The 14,529-nt window shown below is 40.6% G+C and overlaps 1 protein-coding gene across 18 annotated transcripts in view; it reads right to left on the bottom strand.

The window, feature by feature from the left end:
• Nucleotides 1-14,529, bottom strand: part of erc1 (ELKS/RAB6-interacting/CAST family member 1) — a 233,005-nt gene that overhangs the window by 214,285 nt on the left and 4,191 nt on the right. For all 18 annotated transcript variants that reach the window (XM_062981131.1, XM_062981141.1, XM_062981132.1 and 15 more), the window contains exon 2: nucleotides 7,881-8,699. In XM_062981131.1, the coding sequence (XP_062837201.1) occupies nucleotides 7,881-8,549 (669 nt within the window). In that variant the 5' untranslated portion in view covers nucleotides 8,550-8,699. The remainder of the gene's footprint in view (nucleotides 1-7,880; nucleotides 8,700-14,529) is intronic.

Raw genomic sequence — 14,529 nt, 5'->3', positions numbered from 1 at the left:
AACACACACACACATATACACACATACTCACAAACATAAACACACATGTAATGTCTGTTTGTTGGAGCCACATATATTAATACCAGCACTTTCTCATCATGTTATTTTCCATACCACCAGACTACACCACCGCAATGTGTGGCTGGGCACAGCTCGTTTTTATTATAAAATTAGCTGTGCCTGGCCATGCGTTGCTGTGGCGAAGTGTGGTGGGATGGGAAAATAAAGTATTGAGGAATTTGTGGTAATTAGTATATGTTATTTCCTAAAGCTTGTGAATATACAATATTTCTGGTCGTTTCTTATTTTTTTTGTCTGTTGGAGGCACATATAAATGCTGCAGTTAGCCAGAATGATTAGCATGTTGTGGTCTTGTAGCTTCAAAGCCTGGCTGGTTCCTCCCTGGGGGAATCTTTTGTTGGGAGATGTTAGCTGGCCCTGATTGTTTCCTGTCTGGAATTCCCGTTTTCCAAGTGTTGTAATTTATCTGCTGTACTGATTTTAGAGATTATATTGTTCTGTTTTATAATATCACAGTAATTTCATATATTATATTTATAATCTTATATCACTTGCTTTGAACTGGATTATATGAGGCCCCTTCTACACAACTGTATAAAATCCACATTGAACTGGGTTATATGGCAGTCTGGAATCCAGTTCAAAGCAGATGCTGTGGATTATCTGCCATGGCATTCTGGGTTATATAGCTGCGTGGAAGGGCCTTGAATCTACCATATAATCCAGTTCAAATCAGATCATCTGTATTTTATAGGCAGTGTGGAAGAGGCCTAAGAGAACCCTCAGCCATTGTGGCTGAGGGGGTTGCTAGGACACGAAGTGAGAGAAGCGTAAAGGGAGCGGGGCCTACCCTCCTAACTGGCAGACAGGGGGAGAATGGCTCTTCCTCGTCCTCTGTAATTTGGACTTTATTTGTCTAAGTTTTTTTTAATTAAAAGACATAGATTGGATGACTATGTCTTTTGTGGCCAAATTTGGTGTGATTTGGCTCAGTGGTTTTGTTGTTTTCTCCATGGGAAAAATGCACATTACATTTTTATATATATAGATAGAAGATTATGTTGAGCTTCGTGAGACCTTTACAATGTTCCCTTGCTACTTCATGGTTCGCCTTTTGCGCCCTCGCTGTTTCGCAGGTTTTTTTGTGGTCCAAGGCAATCTCAGAATGCCTTGGACCTTAATGTTATCCAATCAGAAGTGGTATCAATCTATCAAACTAACCAATTAAACAACACAAAGCAGCTCATGGAGGGCTAGGCCATGGCAGCACCTGCCTTTCGCACATGCGCTCTCGCCCCATCCCCTCTTCTGGGAAGGCTTCACTGGCTCCCCAGGAATCCTGGGAGTTGCAGGTTTACAGCCTTCTCTGCCAAATTGCTGCCCACCTCACCAAACTAAACAACTACAGTGCAAAACGGGCTTGCAAAGGAGAGAAAGGCCACCTAACTACTAAAATGAGGTATAAAAATTAAATTAAATATAGTGTCCCTACTTTGTGTATTTTCACTTATTGCAGGTGGTACTGGAATGTAATCCCTGCGATAACGGAGGGAACACTGTACTTTGGTCTAATGAGATGGTATTCAAACACAGGTTTTAAATTAGGTGTATGATAGTTTTGTGACTTAAGTTACAAAAAGTTAAAAGTCTTGATATACAGTATCTAAATGTCTTAGTGTTCTTGAATTCATATTGTAAATTGTGGCCAAGCCATCCAAGAGGTTGAGGAGGAATAAGAGAACAAAAAGCCCCATGTGAATTAATGCCTGCAAAATCTCAAAATCTTTACGACGATGGCGACAGTGAGAGCAAAACAGCATGAATAGTGGAATTAATGAACAAGCTTAACAGAAATATTCTCCAGACAGGTAAATATTCTCCGGACAGCTGTAATGGGGATTGCAATGACCTCTGCTTTAGTAAACACCCCTCCCACATTCAAATGGGAGAACATGAACTATGAAACTCCAGCAGCTTTTTAAGTTGTTTCGAATATATTAATGGGAGAAATTACTGGACTAATGTTTGCATTCTGACCTTTTCTTTACAAAAATGTCTAGTCGGGATTAAAAACTATACCCCTTCATGTCAGACCAATGGGGTAGGGTGAAAACTGCCCACATTTCAGTCTACATAACAACTTAAAAGAAATTGGTTCAATATTAAATATTTTCCTACTTCTTGTCTGAAACTTTAATTCTAGTCCAATTTGGCTAACAAGAGCACCCAGAAGTAGACAAGCCAAGTGGATGGCGAAAATGGTAAAATGGGAATCTATAGCATAAGCTGTGCTGCTCAGAGTACGAGATAAAGTAAGGAGAATCATCTGATCTAACAAGATGGAAGTCAGCATGGTTGATTATCTTATTCAAGCAAGCTCATTTTCCAAGCAATTCTAAGGAGATTACCGCACACTTTGCACTATCACTCACTGTTCCTGCAATATGGGATAGTGGCAAGTTATAATCATGATGACAGGCAGCTTCAAAAAGCCACTGGCATGGTGCAATTATGGCACCTTGGCTATGTGAAGCCATACTTCCAAATGGATGGCATAGGTCTGCCTTTCCCATTGTAAAGTTGTAAAGTGCTAAGTTAAACACAAATCTGTGCAAGTGAAATACAAATTACAAATGGGGGTGGGGGTGTGCATGAGCAGCTGTATTTTGCTCTTGTCCAACCTGGCTAATACCATTTGCTTTTCAGTTATTTCTCAAATTTATGCTGAGTTATTATGTAGTTCCTTAGAGATTGAATCTATATACTATCACATTGACAAAATGACAGATCCAAGTGCAACCTGAACTTAGTCCAAGGAAATCCCTAGTCTAAAGCCTATGCAGAGAAATCTGTTTAGAGTAAATCTCATTAACCTGATCTTCATTATAAAGGATAGAAATGGCCAACTACCGATGATATAAATGCTATAAAACAATTTAATTACATGTGAACTAGCTAATTAGGGCTCCTAATTTCTACATCTGATTACAGGCTTTACTATGCTTTTAAACAGTACCCTTAGGATTTTTTTTCTTTTTTTTTACTTCAGTTCCACAATCCTTCTGTTATCATTGTAATTATAGCAGGCTTAGAGAATAAATCTCTACCAGTTTACTTAAACAAATAATTAGAATGGGCAAAGGGAAAGAAATAGGAGGCAAAAAACACAATATATTTGCTGGTCAAATTACACAAGAAATTTTTTGGGATGACCCATATAGCCATCATTTTACATACTAGCTATGCTTATATCTGTTCTTAAAGGTTTTATAAAGCATAACTAAAATATTTTTATATTTTATTAAATGTTAAAAATAAAGGATTTGATAGCAAAATTAAAAAACCCATGTATAAATAAGTATACTTTTACAAAACATTCCTAATTAATGTCTTTACAACTTACTTTTTATATGGCTAACAAGTATTTCACAAAGAATGGGATAAGAATTTCTCAACTTGCCCAGGTTGAATAATTTAATTTTGATCCTGAAAGGGGGCAACTACCAGAAATTGTTTAAAAGAGTAAATCCAGCATGTTTTCACCTTACATAAGACTTTCCATTCCACATTTCTGGTACAATGGAACTACCATTACAACTATGCCTCCAATCCCAAGTACACAGTGGATCCTACAAGATAAAATGGCCATGGTATCAAAAGTCAGTGTGAGGTGAGGGAGATGAGGCATGCACTCTCAATATTTTTCTTGGCTAAGGTGTTCCATAAGAGCAAACAGGTTACACTCACTTATCGCGGGGGTTAGGTTCCAAGACCACCTGAAATAAGTAAAAATCCACGAAGTAGGGACGCTATATATTTATACTTTATTTTAGTAGTTATACACTATTTTAAGTCTTTATCAACCAATCGTGTGTTGATAAATCGCCTCCTTCTCCTCCTGTTGCTGCTAGGGCTCCTTTTCTTTCCCTTCGGCTTCTCCTTCCTCCCTTCCTTAGGCTGTAAATTGTAATTTTTATGATTTATAATATTCTTTTAAAGTTTATTGAAAAACCGCGAAACAGCGAATCCACAAAAAGTGAACTGCAAAGTAGTGAGGGAACACTGTATTCCAATGCTGCTCTCAAGCAAGAAGCCAGACTAAAATCCTTCTTGGACTGCCAGCAGCCATTTTCTCAAGAACATTGCCCAAAGTGGAGCACTTGAAATGTTTGGTAGCTATCAAAAATCTCTGTGATCTAATGTATCAATTTTTAAGGACATTAATAAACTATTATGTACTTCTTTCACATTTACTGGCGTCACCCCTTCTCTCCAAGAGGCATTAATCATTCTCTCCCACTCTCTACAATTGATCCAACACACAATCTTGATATTATAAGACATGACATACAAGTAGGCACTTGGCAAGCTTTCCACACTGCCTGAATAAAACAACTGACAATGATATCATTCAACCTGTTCACACACAATTTCACTGTGTCCTGGATATTGAAATAGTATCAGCAAATTCTGCATGAATGCATGTGACTTCACAATTTTTCACATCAAATTTCTGAAGGTTCTTTTTCAGACCATGGGACCCAATAGTAATAGTCCTTTCACCATTTGAAATGCTCTGCTAAAGAGAGAATGCAATAACTGCAGTAAGCTTTCTTAGCTGACAGCACTGTCACATAGTAAACATAACATCACTTCTTCATCAGAAAAAGGTGTAAAAGATCATAAAGGAGAAGAAATGTGACAATGGTAGACTCACAGGCCTACACTAAAATGTTATTTCTGTTGTGAGTTTAAAAAGATCTTAAGGGATATCTATGCAGGCAGAGATCACTTTCCTTTTTTGGCCATATGGGGACTATGTACAAAGACAATAGAATACAGCTAACTAAATTCAACTCTACTACCATCAAAGAAACAGAGGATGGTAAGGGTATTGCTGTTTTCTGGACTTTTGTCATTTGATGCATGTTCAACATAGCTATTCTTGAGTTAGCTTCCTTACACGTAATAAATATTTAATCTCAGAAGGTCTGAGAATATTTTTACACTAAGTGGGATTTGGATTTAAGTGGATGTTTATCATTCTCCTGAACAATGGGCCGGGCTGTGGCACAGGCTGTTGAGCAACCAACTGCAACAAATCACTCTGACCAAGTCATGATTTCGAGGCCAGCTCGGAGCCCCGTGTTTGTCTTGTCTTTGTTCTATGTTAAGGCATTGAATGTTTGCCTTATATGTGTAATGTGATCCGCCCTGAGTCCCCTTCGGGGTGAGAAGGGCGGAATACAAATACTGTAAATAGATAAATAAATTTCTTTAGCAAAATGCAAAAGACAACAGTTGACCCAGGAACATTTCTTCTCAAATGATATAGTGAGATTAAAATAACTGGGAGTGGATGAACTAAGTTAAATCAATAGAATAATTTGCCTAAAATTCAATGTGGAACTTTTTATAATCAATTATCCACAAAAAAATCAATTTATCCAACAAAGGTAGAAGCTTGTAAATCTCCAAATTGGTTAGCATTGAAGCAAATGTATCTCTAGACCACATTTTCTCAGTCTCTTTCTCGCATACATCTATACATATAAAAGAGTGATGGCATCAGGGCAGCGGACAAAACAACAAAACTACAGGCCCCCCAACCTCGAAATTTGCTATATAACCCATTTATAATCTTATATTATCTGCTTTGCACTGGATTATCTTGACTCCACACTGCCATATAATCCACTTCAGTCTGCATTTTATACAGCTGTGAAGAAGGAGCCTCATATAATCCAGTTCTGAGCAGATAATATAAGATTAGAAATATACAGTAGAGTCTCACTTATCCAACGTAAACAGGCCGGCAGGATAACTGAATATGTTGGATAATAAGAAGGGATTCAGGAAAAGCCAATTAAACATCAAATTAGGTAATCGTTATACAAATTAAGCACCAAAACATCATATTATACAACAAATTTGACAGAAAAAGTAGTTCCGTGCGCAGTAATGCTATGTAGTATTTACAGTAGAGTCTCACTTATCCAACACTCGCTTATCCAACATTCTGGATTATCCAACGCATTTTTGTAGTCAATGCTTTCAATATATCGTGATATTTTGGTGCTAAATTCATAAATACAGTAATTACTATATAGCATTACTGTGTACTGAACTACTTTTTCTGACAAATTTGTTGTCTAACATGATGTTTTGGTGCTTAATTTGTAAAATCATAACTTAATTTGATGTTTAATAGGGTTATCCTTAATTCCTCATTATCCAACATATTCGCTTATCCAACGTTCTGCCGGCCCGTTTATGTTGGATAAGTGAGACTCTACTGTACTGTATTTACAAATTTACCACTAAAATATCACAATGAATTTAAAACACTGACTACAAAAACATTGATTATGAAAAGGCAGACTGCGTTGGATAATCCAAAACATTGTATAAGCGAATGTTGGATAAGTGAGATTCTTCTTTAATATGAAATAATTACTGGGATAGAATAATGCAGAACAATATAATCTCTAAAACCAGGACAGTAAATAAACAGGGGAATTCCACACAGGAAACAATCAGGGCCAGCTAACACCTCCCAACAAAGTATTCCCATCATCAAAGTCTGGCAAATCCTGTTTTCTCAGGGCCACAGACAGTAGAAGCACATAAAATATCGCAAACAACACCACTCTGAAAACAAGGGAATTCCAGACAGAAAACAATCAGGGCCAGCTAACACCTCCCAACAAAAAATTCACTCGGGGAGGAAACAGCCAGGCTTTAAAGCTGCAAGGCCATTACACCCTAATCATTTTTCCTAACTGCAGCATTCATACTTGCCTCCAACAAACAAACAAAAACCAATCAGAAATATTGTATATTCACAGCCTTTAGGAAATAATATCCCCTGATGGCGCAGCGTGTTAAAGCGCTGAGCTGCTGAACTTCTGGACCGAAAGGCCACAGGTTTGAATTGGGGGAGCGGAGAGAGCCCCCACTGTTAGCCCCAGCTTCTGCCAACCCAGAAGTTCGAAAACATGCAAATGTAAGTGCTCCGGCGGGAAGGTAACACCGCTCCATGTAGTCATCCCACATGACCTTGGAGGAGTCTACGGACAACGCCGGCTCTTCGGCTTAGAAATGGAAATGAGCACCAACCTCCAGAGTAAGACACGACTGGACTTAATGTCTGGGGAAAACCTTTACCCTTGACCTTAACTACCACCAATTCCTCAATACTTTATTTCCCATACCACCAGACTTCGCCACAGCAACGCGTGGCCGGGCACAGCTAGTCTATACATATAAAAGAGTGATGGCATCAGGGCAGCGGACAAAACAACAAAACTACATGCCCCCCAACCTCAAAATTTGACAACACAACCCATCATTCACGGCTCTAGGTTGATACAACAAAAAGAAAAGAAAAATAAAGTCCTAATTACAGGGAGAGGAATAATAGTTTTTATCCAATTGCTGCCAGTTTGAAGGCTAAGCTCCACCCACTTGGTCTCCTAGCAACCTACTCAGCCCAGGGGACAGGCACAGTTAAGCCTCACTTAGGCCTCTTCCACAGATTATCAGATTTTAACTGGATTATATGGCAGTGTAGACTCAAGGCCCTTCCACACTGCTATATAACCCATTTAGAATCTTATATTATCTGCTTTGAACTGGATTATCTTGACTCCACACTGCCATATAATCCACTTCAGTGTGCATACTAAACATAAAGACAACCATACAACAGACATTCAATACCACCACTACCTCACCAACACCACCAGACAATGCCACAGCAACGCGTGGCCGGGCACAGCTAGTGTGTATATACACACACACACACACACACACACACACTCATGTACCCATTCTGCTGAAGTCTTTAGGTTACTCACCTGGTTTTCTTCCTGCACAACTCGATACTGTTCTTTCCAAATAGTTATTTTAGATGCTTCATCTTTTCTCAGAGCTCGTTCCTTCTTCAGCTCTGGACTCCAGAAGGTCTTGATACTGTTCATGGAAGAACTAAGTTTGCTTTCTTTCACCTCTACATCCTTTCGTAGTAGATCATTTTCCCGCAATACTTCCTTCAACTGTGTCTGCAGGTCCATTATAGTATTGTCCCTTGCCTGGCGCAGTGAATGAGGTACTGTGGATGCCATGCTCACAGGAGGAAGATGATGCTCCCCAAATGCAATAGTATCACTGGCAACCCCACTACTAGCAATGTTGGGACTACTGCCCATAGCAGTCATCCTAACACCATAAGGCAGACGCCCCCCAGATCGACCAAGGGTCATCGTGCTTTTAGGTGTGTCTGAACCAACGTTCTCATGGTCACTTAGATACATAGGACCTGAAGTGGCATAGGCAGCATTTAAGGATTGAATATTTTCCATTGAAAGTGTTTTGCCACTGCCACCCCCAGTACTACTTCCAGAGCTGCCTCCTGTGCTATTGGTTCGACGATGACCCAACCGTGGTGATCTTGGCAGTCGTGGTGAACGCCCAGGACTTTGGCTGCTTGGCTCAAGTTTGCCAACTGATCGAGCACTTCCATACATGATTGAATTTGCGATAGAAAATAACTAAGCACAGAAGAGTTCTTGTAATGTTTCTTGACTAGAGTACCATACAGCTTGAGACCAATCCCTATTAAGAGTAGATCCAAGCATTAACTTCTAAAGTCATTGCTCCTTGCTTCTCATCGTCACCTGTAACAATAACAAAGACAATTAATTAATTTTCTCAACAGCTCACATTTTTGGGTTATTTCCACAGTTCAGTTCTTATTTATAGAGATGTTTTTTCTAGACTAGAAAATACTAGGAACTGTCGCACCTCAAGATAGCTTCACCTTGCTAAATACACCGGACTGCACACAGAACGTAGTCTTTTTAGTTTATTAGAAAATATAAAAGGAAAAAGTTCTTAAAAGGCAAAATACAGTTCCAAAGAATTAGCTGTAAATAGTCCCAAGAGATTATTGCAAAATACATCCATCCAAAACAATGCAGGAAATCACCAGAGTACATAAGGTCCCATAATATGAATAACAAGGCAAACTGAGACTTAATCCCGACAAGACAGAGGTCCTCCAGGTCAGTCGTACGTCTGATCGGGGTATTGGGTGGCAACCTGTGCTTGATGGGGTCGCACTCCCCCTGAAGACGCAGGTCTGCAGCTTGGGGGTCCTCCTGGACTCGGGGCTGACGCTTGAGGCTCAGGTGTCGGCCGTGGCCCAGAGGGCCTTTGCACAATTAAAACTTGTGCGCCAGCTGCGACCATACCTCGAGAAGTCTGATCTGACCATGGTGGTCCATGCCTTAGTTACCTCTAGACTGGACTATTGCAATGCGCTCTACGTGGGGCTGCCTTTGAAGACGGCCCGGAAATTACAACTAGTACAGCGTTCGGCAGCCAGGCTTCTAACTGGAGCGAATTACAGGGCGCGTTCAACGCCTCTGTTTAAGGAGCTTCACTGGCTGCCATTTACTTTCCGGGCCCAATTCAAGGTGCAGGTTATCACCTACAAAGCCATAAACGGTTTGGGACCCACCTACCTTAGAGACCGCATCTCCCTCTACGAACCCGCACATTCTCTTCGCTCGCCGGGGGAGGCTCTTCTCTCGCTCCCACCACCCTCGCAGTCGCGGTTGGTGGGGACGAGAGAGAGGGCCTTCTCCGTCGTGGCCCCCCGGCTTTGGAACTCGCTCCCTAGAGAGATCAGGCAGGCCCCTACCCTCCTCTCCTTCCGTAGGAGCTTAAAAACCTGGCTCTTTCAAAAGGCCTTTGATACTTAATTTGGTGTCGGACTGATCTATCTGCCCATTTTATAATAACCCCATTCTCGAGGTGTTGCCAATGCTATATTGCACGTTGTCCATTTCAACTGTGAAATTACCTTCCCCATTTCGGCCCATGTTGCACTTTGCCTGGGTTCTATGAATTAGTCTCCAGTGTTAATATTGTATGTTTTATGTTGATTTTAACGACTGTTTTTACTGTAATTGATGTTTTTATTGGATAACTGTTTTATTGCTGTGTTGTGATATTTGATTGTTTTATCGGGCAAGGCCCCATGTAAGCCGCCCCGAGTCCCTTCGGGGAGATGGGGCGGGGTATAAAAATAAAGTTATTATATTATTATTATTATTATAAACAGCAAAGTCCCAAGACACAGACGGCAAGGTAATCCAAGAGAACAAGAGATCTTGATACTTGGTTGGCAAGAGTTGCTTTGACGAAGATCTGCCTCCAAACCCTTGGCTTTAATAACAAAGCATGAAAGCGTTTCTCTGACTTCTGACCTCTCGCTTATTAGCTATTCTTGCACTTCGTCTAACTGGGAATTCCAGACGGTCAGCACGACCCAAAGCTCCGATCTCATCATTGCTATCAAGGTCAAACAGCTTGTTAGTGCAAGCAGTTTGCTTAGTGGTATCAGTCTGAGAACCATCCTGTTCTGAGTCTGAATCTTGCACCTGGCTATTTTCACTTTTAATAACAACATTCCTAGCTGTGGGAAAATGAACATTCACACACTGCTCATCCTCATCAACAACAGAGTCATTTAGAACTGGATTCTGAACCTGAATCCCATAATCCTCATCAGAGTGATCTTGAACCTGACTCCCAGAATCCTCATCAACCTGAGGATCCAGCTGAGTCACAACAGGAACTAGGATCTTATCATTTGCCCATTAAGCCTACATAGATGACCTACAGTCTTGTTTTATGCAATCCAACTACTCCAGCTCCATAATATGTTCTGGGCTCAAATTATGAAGACTTTACCAATGCCATACAGCTGTGGTTTTTAAAGTGTGATGAGCTAAGCATACTGAAGGCTTCCCTTCCTCCCCCTCCTTCCCATTCCAAGCATGCATGGCAGTGACTTCTCCATCTCCAGGAGGACCTCTGTCTTGTCTGGATTCAATTTCAATTTGTTCGCCCTCATCCAGGCCAACACAGTTGCCAAGCACAGCCTGCACAGGACCTGCACAGCCTCCTCAGTGACAGGTGGAAAGAAGTGACAGAGTTGGAAATCATCTGCATACAAATGACACCATAATCCAAAACTCCTGGTGATCTCTCCCAATGGCTTTATATAGATGTTAAACAACATTGGGGACAGTACTGAGCCCTGAGGGACCCCACAAGACAATGGCTGCGGGGCTGAGCAGGTGTCCCCAGCAACACCTTATCGGACCAACCCTCCAAGGACTGGAGCCACTGTAGAACAGTAGCTCCGAGCCCCATTCCTGCGAGGCGTCTCTGAAGGATACTGTGGACAATGGTATTGAAGAGGCTGAGAGGTCCACTAGAACTAACAGGGATATACTCCCCCTGTCCAGTTCTCGGGGTAATCATCTAGTAAGGCGCCCAAGGTTGTTTTGGTTCCATGCCCTGGCCTGAAGCCAGACTGTGCTGGATCTAGAAAATCAGTGTTTACCATGAATCCCTGGAGTTGTGAGGCAACCACATGTTCCATGACTTTGCCCAAGTAGGGAAGATTGGAAACTGGCCGATAGTTGACTAATTGAGTGAGGTTCAGTGCTTTGATTGTGCTTTTCCTGCATGGCACAAGGGGGTTGGAATGCATGACCCCTGGGGCCTTCCACTGAAATATTGTTAGAATAGAAAATAACAAAGCATGAAAATCTCTAGTTCAAAGTTATATGCTAGAAATTCAATAGGTGGCTCCTAGAGCATAGTCCTAGTATACGTGTACATTAATAGGGCTCTTGTACAGATTGCTAGAACAATATCTGAGAAAAGCTAGAAATATTTCAGTATTTTGAAGATATTTCAGTATCTTCTCAAGGTGGCATGTCTCACATAATATAACTAGGCTTGTCAACATTCATTCAAATATTTTAGAGGCTTCCTGATTGCAGCTAAGTCCACATTTGCTTTCAACAAAATGTCTGAAACTGTACCATCCTGCACTAACAATAACATGAACCTGGACAACAATTTTCCTGACTCCATGGAACAGGCACATACTGTATGTATTTATTCTCAGGATATGTACAAAAGTACTAGTTTAATTATACTACTATCAACTTGTGCTTGAACACAATCAGCCAATTCATGTTCAAAGTAGTGCTGTCACTTCAATCTTTCCAGGGGTATTCTTGGTTCTTACTCACTAGTTAAAAAATGGATTGCTTTGGGTGGAGAAGTCAAATTGTGTTGCGTAATGGATGAATATGCCTAAAAAAATACCCATTGCAAAGCAATATGCAAACAAAAATGTAACACACTAACACAGCAAAAATAATGCCAACTATCAATGTATGGAAGGTATGAATTCCTAGCAAAAAACAATATGAACAATATAATTACAAGGCTTATTACACAAACATTTAGTCAAGGGTGGAAATTTATGCAATAATCCCATCGTTCCTTCACAATGGCCATATTGGCTAAGGCTGTTCAGAGTTGCAGTTCAGGCTTATGAGGCCTTAATCCACAATTAGGATAAGGCACACCAATGCTTATGGCAATCCTTCTGACAAAAAGTAACAAAATAAGAAATTATGCCATTATTATGATGAGCAAATATGCTAGATATGATGAGGCAGCACAATTCTGCCATTTTGTTTTGTTGCTACCCTAATACAATTTTAATATAAAAGTCGAATATATGTGACAAATGCTAAAAAACCAAAATGTTTAATGAAAGATGAGCAAACTGAAAAATCTAAATGTTGATTATCAAAATGCTAACATCTTACTAAGAGACATACAGGCAGTCCCAAGTTAGAAACAAGTTAGGTTCTGTAGGTTGTTCTGAATTTGTGTGTAAGTCGGAACAGGAACATTTTTTAAGTGTAACTCCAGCCAAATATATAGCTTTGGATAGCATAGGGAAGGGTTAACCACCTTGTGGTGTTTTGCTGTCTGTGCCCCTATTCAGAAGATTTTGCCTCCCTTTCTGTTCCTGTGATAATTAAATTTTGAAATATTTGGCTTGTTGTGAAAACAAGGATTGGTGATAAAGCTTTAGTGGAGACACCTTTTCCCATGATAACTCTCTCAAGAGTGAATCTCCCTTCCATGAGGTAGATTTCCCTCACTTCCTGTTGTCTCACCCCCATTCTTAACTATGAGTCATTTGTAAGTTGGATGTTGGACTGGCTGTATAAAATAAATTAAGCTACTTTCTGAAACAGGAGTCTGAAATTATGATGGGTTCAGGCACCTTTCTGCTCCATCGACTCTATAGTGACTGCAAACTCATGCCTCCACACCATTATCTAAATCACTGATAAAAATATTGGAGAGCCTTGGCCCTACAGCACCCCACTTTAGATCTTCCAATCTGAAGAACAGCCACTGGTGACAACTCAATTTTCCAACTACTGTATATACTCGAGTATAAACTGACCCGAATATAAGCCGAGGCACCTAATTTTACCAAAAAAACCATGAAGACTTATTGATTCGAGTATAAGCAATGGGTGGGAAATGCAGCAACTACTGGTAAATCTTTTAAAAAAGATACCAATAAAATGACATTGAGTCATCAGTAAGTTAAATGTTTTTGAATATTCACCATATTTCAAAGAAAAACAGTAAACTAGCTCTAGCTCTGTAAATGGAAAATGAGGGTCAACAAAAACAATATGGTATCCAAAATAACTTTAATAATAATAGTAGTAATAATATTTATTTGTACCCCACCCTATCTCCCCATGGGGACTCAGAGAAGCTTCCAGCATAATAATAGGTAAGCATTCAATGCCTATATAAACAAAAAAAATTTTTAAACAAACAAAAATACTAAACATTGTACAATAAGTTAAGATAAACAGTTGCAATACATAATTATCATTAAAAGCAATTAAAAAACCAGCCAAGGTAAAGTGTCATATCAGTTCCCTTTTGTCTTCTCTCAGGCATCTCCTACTGATGCAGCCTAGAATGGCATTGACCTTTTCAGCTGCAGCATCACACTGTTGGCTCATATTGTAGAGCTGGAAGGGACCTAGTTGGAAGGGATCCTAGAGTTGGAAAGGACCTCTAAAGGCCATCTAGTCCAACCCCCTTCATTCTGCCTTCTTGCAGGGAAAGCACAATCAAAGCACTCCCAACAGATAGCCATCCAGCTTTAATAATATTAATAAAAGTTGGAAGAGACTGCATGGGCCATCTAGTCCAACCCCTTTCATTCTGCCTTCATGTAGCAAAAGCACAATCAAAGCACCCCAACAGATGTCCATCCAGCCTCCCTCTTCTTGCCAGGAGGAAGCCAAGGAGGAGCCACTGTCACCCTGGCAACCCCGGTAATGATAAGGGTGTATGCGCCAGTGGCACCAACTTCCTCTTATCACCGTGCACGTGCCTCTCGGAAGCTGGTGCCGCTGCTGTGCGCACCTTACCAGTTTCCTCTTCTCGTTGCGGTGGCACTCATCCTCTTCCCCCTATTCATCCATGGCCACTAGACCTAGGAGGAAGAAGCGGCACTGGCGACGCCATCGCCACTTGTCCTCCTCCATGGCCATGGAAGAAGAGGAGAAGCGGCGATCCCAGCAG

This window comes from Anolis carolinensis, chromosome 5 (assembly GCF_035594765.1).
Source record: "Anolis carolinensis isolate JA03-04 chromosome 5, rAnoCar3.1.pri, whole genome shotgun sequence".
Lineage (NCBI taxonomy): Eukaryota > Metazoa > Chordata > Lepidosauria > Squamata > Dactyloidae > Anolis > Anolis carolinensis.
This window is presented reverse-complemented; position numbering and strand designations above follow the sequence as displayed.